The sequence below is a fragment of the Diadema antillarum genome, unplaced genomic scaffold, assembly GCF_040938485.1.
Source record: "Diadema antillarum isolate AM-2024a unplaced genomic scaffold, OU_Dant_1.0 seq00001096_RagTag, whole genome shotgun sequence".
Classification (NCBI taxonomy): Eukaryota; Metazoa; Echinodermata; class Echinoidea; order Diadematoida; family Diadematidae; genus Diadema; species Diadema antillarum.
This window is the reverse complement of record NW_027271913.1, coordinates 1,394,016-1,405,407: the sequence shown is the minus strand read 5'-3', so window position 1 is coordinate 1,405,407 and position 11,392 is coordinate 1,394,016. Positions and strand designations below refer to the sequence as shown.

The window sequence follows — 11,392 nt, the reverse complement described above, 5'->3', positions numbered from 1 at the left end:
GAGATATGGAGAAAAACATGAAATTTCATTTTTTTCCCACAAAATAACCTGTGACCTTTGACCCTGTGACCCTAAAATCCACACAAAGTATTATCCCCCAAGGATATACCCTCATACCAAGTTTGATGTAAAACCACCACACGGTTCTTGAGATATCGACAAAAACAAAACGGGACGTACGGACGTACGGACGTACGGACGTACGGACGGACGGACGGACGGACGGACGACCCGAAAACATAATGCCTCCGGCCACTTCGTTGCGGAGGCATAAAAATGTAGTGGCCTGAAATAAAAGGAAATATAAACTTTCATTTTGAATTTTAGTTGCGCAACTGGAACACAAAAAGATAACTTTTTGGGAAATTTGGTGGCCCGACTGTGGGCTACTGGTCCACTGCTAATGTTGAGCCCTGCTAAATGCCTACGCATCATGCCCACACGACAACTCTTCTGCAAAGCACAGATTGGAAAACAGAGATTGCATGATGATAAAGTGAAATTTATTTCCACTAATCATTCATCACATGAAGAGCTTAGCAGGATTTTCTGCCTGCTGGTGCTGCATTTACAACTGGCATTGCTTGAAATTAAATATTTGGACAACCGCAGAATGGATGCATTGCGGTTGCCTGGATGGTCCTATGTTGAGTCTGTCTAGTTGGGTGTAGTTTGAGATGATGGCAGAACCCCTGCTAAGGTTGAGTTCCATCTTAATCTTCATCTTCGTCGTCTCCGCCGCCAGAGCCCTTCTTCATGTTCTTGCGCTTGACGCGGCCTGCCCTGCCGCCGCCGTACGGTGATCGCAGGGAGAAGTCGATGTGCTTCTGGGAATCCAGGCGAACGATGTACGAGGGGATGTTCACGACTTGCTTGCGCACACTGTACCAAAGAGAACGTGATAATATCCAAATAAAGATAAAACAACTCTTTATTTTGAACATCTACAAGACACATTTTAGAATTCTAGTATTTAAAGTCAGCAATAAAATGAACCAATACATTTGTAGGGATGAGAGGCCAAGTATCACCATTAAAATAACAAAATTGTGAAGATAGTGATAGAACCATTATTGAACATTGATGGATCCTTGAGGTATACAGCTGATATAGAAGTGCAATAAAATGTACTACATATAACATCCAGTAAGCGTAGATATTAACTCAGGAAATCTGGCATACTAATTTTTTCACCCTCAATTTTTCTCTTTTTTTGTCATCATATTGCCTTTTGAATGCAACAAATTACTTATGCACCTTCTTTCATCAACATCCGACATCTATCACAGGAACAATGCAAGGCGTTGGAATTGTGCAAGCACATCCAAGTGGCCTTGCGAATATTGAAACATTCCGTTCTCAGTCTCCAACTGTGCTTCCTATGTGAGTGACATAGAGAATGCAAGCATACTCCATTGGCCACCGACTCAGAGGAGATAGCCAAGCAACTCTCCAGCATCAGGCTAGTTTACGAGCTCTTGCTTGACATCTGCCAGGTTGCCTCTTCCAAGACGTAAGTCCACATAAAGTGGCCATAGTGGTCTTGGGGAAGACTCAAGGTTTCCGGTTCATCTGCAGGTATTTATTGTACACTACAGATGTAAGCAACAAGGAATCACCCACAACATGAATTCTGGATTTCTGGATTTTCCCTTAAATTATTTCCTGACATGACGTTTCATGCTCTACCCTCTACTGCCTCTAGTGATGTTTGTAATACCTATAGCAATAGGTAAGACAGCATTGCAACAAGTCAAAATGGCTGGTGCAAGTCTGGAAAATGACAACTTGAGCCAGAATCAAATTCATTTGAGGCTGAAATAATCATGACAGGGAAAATGTATCTCTTTCTTTGGGGGAGGAGGGTTAGGGGAGGAAATGTACCAACTTACTTTAGGGGAACCTATCTCACCCAAAGAGGGACTAACTGGTTGGGACACTTCTTTCAGTAGGAATTTCAGAGAGTTCAATCTGGGTTCCGATAATGACCTTATCAGGTTTTACCTGGATGATAACATACCGGGTAGTCTTTTTTTCTAGTTACTGAACAATTCAAGAACTCTTTTATGTAAATCTTACAAGAAGATCAACCAACAAACTATGATAAATGCAATGACTAACAGAATGCAGCCAGATAGATCAGGTCTTTTACTCAAAGGAATAATATTTAACTATTCGAGATGAGTGTAAACTCACCGGATGTGACGCTGACGAATCAGCACACGGGCATGGTGAATACTCTTGGCCAGTCCAAGCTTGAAGACTTGAGTCTGGAGACGACGCTCCAAGAAATCCTCGATGCGCAGACCAAGCACGTAGTCGAGCTTCATCTTGCTCTCATCCAGCACACCGATGCGAACCAGACGACGCAGCAGGGCATTACCTAAAATTCAGATCACACAGATTCAAACAAGTTTAACATTAGAGATTAAAATGGGTGATGGAGATTACATTTACATCATGTTAAGAGTAATGCCACTAACCAGTGCTGAAGTTTGAAGTTCCCTATATCACACAAGGACAGCACACAAATTGATCTGCCAAAATCTCTCCAGACTACCTCCCTGTAGCTAATTTTTAGTGGTGACCTTTCTTTTGACAGACTTGTAAGTCATTAAAATCAAAATGAATTAATATTTGTCACAAAATATTTTGGTGTATGCTTATAGGAAAATAATGATTGATTACTGAATATTCTTATCATGCAAATGGTTGTGTAAGCCTGAGTGAATTTAGAAAATTTCCAGTATAACACATACCAATCAGGGAAAAGGAAGTGGGGATGGAGATGAAGAAACATGTGCGGTAAGTGTATGTGATAGGTAGGGGGCATGGGAACATGATTGATAGACCTGTGTCTATGCGTGTATGTGAATATGAGTGGGGACTGGTGTATTGTACGTAGAGGGATGACAGTTACAGATAGCTAAAAGAAGTTCTAGAACAACAAGAGACCCGCGGGTCTAGCGCTCATCTGAGTATCGCAAGTTCACCTTTCACGCAGTCACTAATCTAAATTATTCACAGCTCTACCAAAATTTGACGAGGCATTCTCATGTGGAAGATGAAAATGTACAATAAGGGCCCAATTTTTTCAAGATTCCTTAATTTGGGGGAATTGGGGCCCCCTGGGGCCCTCTGGGTGGGGCATGGTGCCCAGTTTGATAAATTGAGATCCTGACCACCTAGGGATGCTACCTGCCAAGTTTGACAAAAATCCATCATGAGGTTTTCAGGAAGAAGATGAAAATGTACAATTCAGGCCCCCATTTGGACCCTTCCAACCACCCCCCCCCCCTACCCCCAAGAGGGGCACCCCTGGATCTCCTATGAACAAACTTGAAACTACAGTCATTAATGTACTCACTCATAGTATTATCTCAGCTCTATAACTTCTGATTCTAGAGAAGATTTTTAAAGATTCCTTCATTTGGGGGGTTTGGGCCCCCTGGGGGCCCCCTGGGCGGGGCATGGTGCCTATTTTAACAAATTGAGATCCTAACCCCCTAGGGATGCTACCTGCCAAGTTTGGTGAAAATGGGTCATGGGGTTCTCAAGAAGAAGATAAAAATGTACAATTTAGGCCCCATTAGGACCCCTCCTCACCCCCCACCCCCCCCCCCCCCGGGTCCCAAGGGGGGGGGGGGGGGGGGCACCCCTGATTCTGCCATGAACAAACTTGAAACTACAGTCATCAATGTGCTAACTCATAGTATTAACCTAGCTCTATCACTTCTGGTTCTAGAGAAGAAGATTTTTGCGGATTCCTTAATTTTGGGGGGTTTGGGCCCCCTGGGGGCCCCCTGGGTGGGTCATGGTGCCCATTTTAACAAATGGAGTTCCTAACCCCCTAGGGATGCTACCTGCCAAGTTTGGTGAAAATGGGTCATGGAGTTCTCAAGAAGAAGATGAAAATGTACAATTTAGGCCCCATTAGAACCCTCCACCACCCCCCTCCCCTGGGTCCCAAGGGGGGCACCCCTGATTCTGCCATGAACAAACTTGAAACTACAGTCATCAATGTACTAAGTCATAGTATTAACTTAGCTCTATCACTTCTGGTTCTAGAGAAGAAGATTTTTACAGATTCCTTAATTTTTGGGGGTTTGGGCCCCCCTGGGGGCCCCCTGGGTGGGGCATGGTGCCCATTTTAACAAATTGAGTTCCTAACCCCCTAGGGATGCTACCTGCCAAGTTTGATGAAAATCGGTCATGGGGTTTTCAAGAAGAAGATGAAAATGTAAAAAGTTTATGCACGACGCACGACGGACGACGGACGACGGACGACGGACGACGGACGACGGACGACGGACGACGCACGACGCACGACGCACGACGGACGCCGGACGAAGGGCGATCGCAATAGCTCACTTGAGCCTTTGGCTCAGGTGAGCTAAAAACCCTATAATTCAGCCATCACAACACCAACCAAATTAACTGTGTCCTCTTACCCTCAAACAGTCTCTTCTGGTCCTTCTCCTCCCTGGTCAGCAGTTCCCTGGCAGCCTTACGGATCTTGGCGAGGGTGTACTTCACTCGCCACACTTCACGCTTGTTGGACAGGCCATATTCACCGATCAGCTTCAACTCCTGGTCCAGGCGTTCCTTCTCGAAGGGACGACGAGGCGTCACATAGGTTTTACTACACACCATACGCGGCATAGTGACGGCTTACCTAATACATACAGAAATATAAAAGTCACCATATATTTAGGATGGAAAATGTTCTGTTAATGGCTTAGTTATGGAGCAATAATGGCAGAAGGAACAGCAGTAAGAAAAAGTAAAATACAGAGAAACCCTGTTACAGTGAAGTTGCTGGGACTGCCCATTTTACCTCGTTATATCCGCTTTCTCTTTGCAAATGCACCGATTGTAAGATCTGCTAAATACAATATGTCAAGCAATGGAAAATCAAGACCACCGAATTTACCTTGCAAAAATACTTCCCTACAGAGTGTGTAATAATACTAATTTTTTTTTCTTCCTTTTGACACATCTTTCTCTGCTTACTTCTTGTGCTTTCTTATTCCGTAAATGTAAATTTAAAGAATATTTTGTGATACACTGTTCATATGAGTTGTCTACACCATCTCAAGTTGAAATTTTATTTCAAAGGGATCTGACTACACTGAAATATTATTTCTGAACATATCCCTTTTTCTTCCTCAATATTTCTGATGTGTTCACTGCAAATTCACTGATACTAGTGTAGGGCCTACTACATGACCAAATATCAAAATTGCTAGAATTGCACTAGCAAGTAACAGTCGATGTAGAACCATAGAAGTTAAAGAGGGAGTACCAACTGGCTATTTATCAAATTGTAAACAGCTGCCAGTTTTCTGTGGATGCACAAAGAATTCCACACCAGTGTGCATTTGTGCTTTGATGATCAGGGTTCAATGTTGCCATCTTTCTGAGCAATCTGAAGACTCACTGTGAACTTTAACAAAATGCCGGGTGTGTATTTTGCTTATTTATTAAATGAAATGACATTTCTTTTCACCTAATGTGATGATAAAGTGTACGAAACAAAAGGCAATTCTGTCCCCCCCCCAAAAAAAAAGTGTAAAGTGTAAATCAGAGTTGTAATGTTGTGAAAATGTTTGAAACTGTACCCTCCTAGCAAGAAAATACTTTCCTGATTACTGCAAACAAATAAGTCTGATAATGTTCAAGTCTTCCAAGTATGGCAACAAGGCTACTAGAGTAAAACCCCCACTTTTCGGCCAGCCTCCAGCAGAGACTCCAACCCAAACCACCTTCTGATCTGGAGATTCTCCCGCCCGAAACCCCTAGCAAACGGGAGACTCCAAGTTGATGTGTGCGAAGTTCCTAGGGTTCTAGATGTTCTCTGGTGCTATCTAAGGCTTATTTCTTCAACATACGATAGCAATAAATAAGAAATCCTTTCCACCGGGAGACACAGAGCCAGGGCGGGAGAAATCAAATCTCAAGCGGGAGAACGGGAGATTTTGCAAAAATGGGCTTTCGGCGGGAGATCTCCCGTCGAGAACGGGAGAGTTGGAGTTTCTGCTCCAGAATCTGGACACTTATCACAAGTGCATTCTAACGTCACCACCTAAAATCCAGAATTCGCCATCAAAAACGCAGAATCAGCGCAACTTTTCCAAAGCGCGTGCGAATGAAGTCCCGTGTTAAGAATCAAGGTCACTGAAAGCGCTAGAAATTGTGCAATTTTTTTTTTTTTTTTTGTTGGAGAATTGTTGCTTATCGCCAAAGTGTGATGGTATCTTCAAAAACACAAAAGAAAAACGAAATCTCTGTACCTGCCGATGCTGTGACAAATGTACAGGGGTTGAATGCAAGTGCAGACTCACCAAAATTCGGACACCAACAGGCACCGAAATGTCAATGGTGCATCCTTGCTGTTTTGGGGTAATAACGTATGCGCGGCGCATTTTTCAGCGGCCTTGTATGCGTATTGACATTGAACGCACATAGCGCCACGTGTCTTGATTCTGTAGAGGCTGGACGGATTCTGGTGGATTACCAAGGTGATACATTTTGGGATTTTGTGAAATTTTATGACGTATTCAACAAAATCAACAAAGTAGCTTGCACTTTGATATATCTTATTCTTACATAAATTCACATTGTTGCAGATATAATTTTGTATGGGGTGTATCATTCGAGTTGAACAAATATTGCAAAAAAGCTTGAACGTAAGTGTCCGAAAACTTGTGGTTTTTGTAGAATCTAGTTAGCGAAGTTCTACTTGGAGTACTCCCTTGTGCTTCAATTTTCTTTTTTTCTTTTTGAGTGGTGACTGGTGCGTGGTGGCATCAATACCATCATGAATCAAAACATTGTCATTGCCATGGCCATGGGTTCATAAAGAGAATAAGACTGTTGTGACTCCCTTTCCAGGCCCTGAACCTTGAGGTACTAAAATACCTAATATTATTAGAGCCATCAAGACCTACCGCCACCACTCGGCACCAGCTCAATCAAATGAGTGACTATACAAATAAATGTCAATGTATGACCCAAGGTGCCGGTCCATATGACTAGCATGCTAGAACGCACCCGCGAGCGAGGTGGACGAGAAGAAGTGTACAGCCTGTACAACTAAGGTAATACGCGCGTAGTTTTTATAGCCACCACGCGGGACAGTTACACATTGCATGCATGTTACTGAATACCCCACTCTAACGCTAGTATGGGGTTCGGTCGCGACCGTACCTCACTCTCGTCTCGGTACCGTTCGATTTTGATGGGATTATTTTGCCAAAAATGGTGCATAATTGGTATAAAGAATACTCATATACTATCTACGTAGCATGAATAAGCAAGAGGCGTCGATCATATCTCTCAAGTTTGCTATTAGATATGGAAAATTTCAACTTAAAGAACAGCAGCTCTTCACACCAACCTCGAGTGAGGATACACGTGTAGAAAAAGAACGTAAACGGGGATTGTATGATCGATTGTGGCCGGAAATGCGTAACAGTGCAGTGATAACTTTTGTCCTACAAATTTATACAATATTGTCGCACTGTCAAACAGGGTAAAGTTATTGAATCAATATACAAAGAAAATATCATATTTTATTTTGGACGGTTGCATGTAACTTTTTGAGAACTTTTAGATGCAACAAAGCCGCATCATCGCTGATTATAAACTGTTCAATCGTCGCTACGACTGGTTACACATCAGTTCTTTGTAATCGATCGTAAAGTACGGGCGAGTCACTCATAGTATTAATATATTAACACCTGCTTTGTGTTCATTAGGAGTTTCTATAACAGACATCAATCTAAAAAAAGCACAAGATAAAGTCGATCTATATATTATACTCCAGTTAGAAAAATAAGAGAGCTGAAAAATGACTAAAATTGTTTGACTTGTAGGAAATATATCTCTCTCGCGTAGGTCGACGAGGTAATTCGCATCGTAAGCTAGTCTCTTATTAGTTGTTTTGTTATATCACCGATACACATCATACTTGCACCAGACAGAGTCCTATAGGCCTATGTCAGATATATATAGTTATATATATATATATACATATATATATATATATATATATATATATAGATAGGCCCTATGTGAATGTAAGGAATTCATCGTTAGATTTTGTGTTACCTCGGATTAAGACTTGTTTTACTAGAACATAAAAATTTGACATCTGGATCAAAACAATAAATTGAAATAATAAAGTTACCATGCATTTGAACTGAAACAAACACCAATGTTTATAAGCTTTAAAAATGCATTCGACCGAAACTGTTAAAAGATAACTTTCCTGGTTTTTCTTTGCATGCACTTCTCTCTCCTTATCTCCTCTCTCTCCCTTTCTGTCTCTCTCTCTCTCTCCTGAACTCTCCTTTGTTTTCGTCTCTTTCACTTTAAACTGCGGCGATGTACTTGTATAGTAATTGTGTATATGGATATATCCCGATCATGTTTTTTTCTGTCTATTATATAGATGTGTGCCGTATAGTGTCACCACCATGTTTGTCTGTTTTCTTTTATGTATGAATTTTGTTTTTTATTTCTAATGTATTTATGTTGTATTTTATCCGCACGGACCTGCGGAAGAACAGTCTCTGGACTGAAGCCTATGTGCCGTGCTTAAATAAATGAATGAAAATGAAATGAAATGAAATGAAGGCGATATAGCATTATTGCCTAATTATTATTTTTTCATGATAATCGGATCGCCTTTATATTGTTTTCTTTCGAACGCCATTAACATCCAAGGTTGATATGATAAATTGGGTGGAGTTACTGCCTCATACAAGGTTGTCACGTGATCTATAGATCTTCCTAAATGCAATTAACAACCAGTGGTGGATCCAGAGGGGGGCGCAACCGGCGCACGCCCCCCTTTATTTTTCGTTAAAAACAAAAGAAATGAAAAAAAATGAAATGAAACCCGGAAGTGGCACCAGAAATATTAGTCACGCCTCCCCCCTTTAGAGAATTCCTGGATCCGCCCCTGACAACAAAAGGAGGCAACAACAACAATGAACCATGTTTTCTCCGGCTGCGAAACACCCGGGGGTGTTTCATCAACGTTTGTCGGCGCTGACAACTTGAATCACCATATACAGTCAGTGACCAGAGCATATCAGCCAATCAAAACCAAAGATTTTGCCGAAATTGGTCAGCGCCGACAGTTGTCGGCGCTGACAAGCGTTGATGAAACATCCCCCAGGAGAGGAATACTAAATGATAGAAAAAAAAAAGACATTTCTAATGCAGTGACTCAAAAAGATATTTATTTTGGTCGACAATCTGCCCAAAGTTGATAAAGATTAATGCTGACATTTCAAAGGACATGACAGGAAATTAGAATGGACCCGTTCTGCTGGACATGAAGATATTTTTAAACATTGGGATTTTTAGGGGGTAATACTCTTTTCAGGACAGTGTCACTATACTGATCCTAGTAGAAGTATGGCTTACTTGAATAGCGGGGCGCCACTTCATTTTTAACCGTCGGCCTCTTGAAAATAAACAGCGGTTAAAATGCACATTGCCAACAACACAAAATTACACTCTCTTCTCTTTCCATGCCACACTTCTCAGGGGCCGCGGAACGTTTTTCAGGGGGGGGGGGGGGGGGGGCTGCCGGACCGGAAGGAGGGGGGGGGGGTGTCATGGTCAAGCCCCCCCCCCCCCCCCCCCCCCCCCCCCGCTTAGACGCACCGGTGTAGCCAGGATATGATCTTTGGGGGGGGGGGGTGGGTATGCGAGGGAGCGAAGCGACCGAGCCCGAGGGGAGGGAGCGAGAGGGGGCGACTTTTGAAACGGCCCCACTTGTTTAAGGTAGCAGGATGTTTGACGTGGATTATTAAACAATTTGCCTATAAAGTGGTATAGCATTCAAATTAACTTCTTTTATTAATTCTTACAATGAATTTCATGAACGCTGTCGGTTAAGCAATCAAACAGAAAAGGCATGCACACAAGGCCGGTGTAACATAAGGGATTCTCCTCCCACACGAAGGTGATTTTACATTTCAGACCTGAAATTCAGCGATCTGGTGCAAAGTTTTGGTGCAGCTACTCAGTGGAATATACTGCACCCCCCCCCCCCCCCCCCCCCCGGTTCCGCGGCCCCTGCTTCTTATGGTTGCTGATCACGGAATTCATGTTCACGCTGGTCGCGAGAATGATACCCCATGATGGCTGCGGGGTGCAAGTATGGGGGGATAGGGTGGGGTCAACTTGAAGGGTCAATGCACATTTTGTAGGCCTACCCCTTTTATTGATGGGAGGAATCTCTGGGCGGAAGGCTGAGAGCCATTTTTTTCCATACTCTTATTTTTCCATTACTTTTATTTCCTTTTTTAAGAGCCAAAAAATGGCAGTCTGTTGTCCCTCGTTGAACCCGCCGCACCCCCCTTGCGCGGTCCCTCGATCCTGATGTGTAGGCCGGCATATAAGACAAAAATGATAATCAATTAAGGTAGCTACAATAGGCACATCTCATCAAATTTTAGTGCCCCAACTCATCTTCAGCTGTCAGTGAATTGTCTTTTTAGATATTAATGTGTCGCTTGAATTCATATTCACCCGCGACAATTGCAATTTGTGCAGGTAAGTCTCTACTGCAGCCGGACGGACACCAATTACAATCATGTACTTAACTCAGAATGGGAACAAACCCAGATGTTTAGACATAATGGCCATACACTATAATGCACACGCAGTTCTGTCCACGTTGTGAGCGCTTGCTCACGCTCACAACACATTCTCCTCGATTTAGTGAGTTGAGCTGCGACACCATCAATCGAGTCGGCACATACTATAGTCCACAGCGTTAGTGTGTGTACGCATCCTCCCCAATGGCCATTCGTATTCTTGGTGTCTTCCTGGAATGAATTGTGCTTCCAGCCTCAAGACCTGTTTCATCACACCAGTAATGCATCATGCTGATTGTTTTATCTATTGATTCTTTGGTGAGTAACTTACTTTCATCCAAACATTAACGTGGATGCGGTCGTTTTTCGTTCTGCATGTTTCAATCAAGATACTCAACTAAGTACTGTGCGTGCATCCCGCCAGCCGTCTCTTCATTTCAGGCGCCACCGAGTAATACTAGCATAGTCACTCCGTGCGTACACGAGAAGATGAAAATAATACCCTAACGTAGACCAGTACATCTGAGCGTCATCAACGTTTTCAAACCACTCTCTCCCCTTATTTTTACACGTAACCCATGCAATTATATCTTGGAAACCCATGTAACACAATTATGTGAGTGGTTATACTTCACTGCATGTGATAAGGAGTTCATCGCATACATTCGCATAATATTAACGCTCATAAGTTAGGCATGCAGTGCGCACTCGTTGCTGAATTTAGATGAATCAAGCTGAAATATTTTGGATTGAAAGAATATTTCACCCTCGAT

General features: G+C 42.7%; 1 protein-coding gene across 1 annotated transcript; it reads right to left on the bottom strand.

The window, feature by feature from the left end:
• Positions 1 to 481: 481 nt before the first annotated feature.
• LOC139743558 (small ribosomal subunit protein uS4) lies at positions 482 to 7,415 on the bottom strand. Its single transcript, XM_071654039.1, has 4 exons — positions 7,400 to 7,415; positions 4,452 to 4,675; positions 2,197 to 2,383; positions 482 to 882 (listed from the first exon to the last, which is right to left on the bottom strand). Exons 2-4 carry the CDS (start codon positions 4,660 to 4,662, stop codon positions 714 to 716), a joined length of 567 nt encoding a protein of 188 aa, XP_071510140.1. The 5' UTR covers positions 4,663 to 4,675; positions 7,400 to 7,415; the 3' UTR covers positions 482 to 713.
• Positions 7,416 to 11,392: the final 3,977 nt, after the last annotated feature.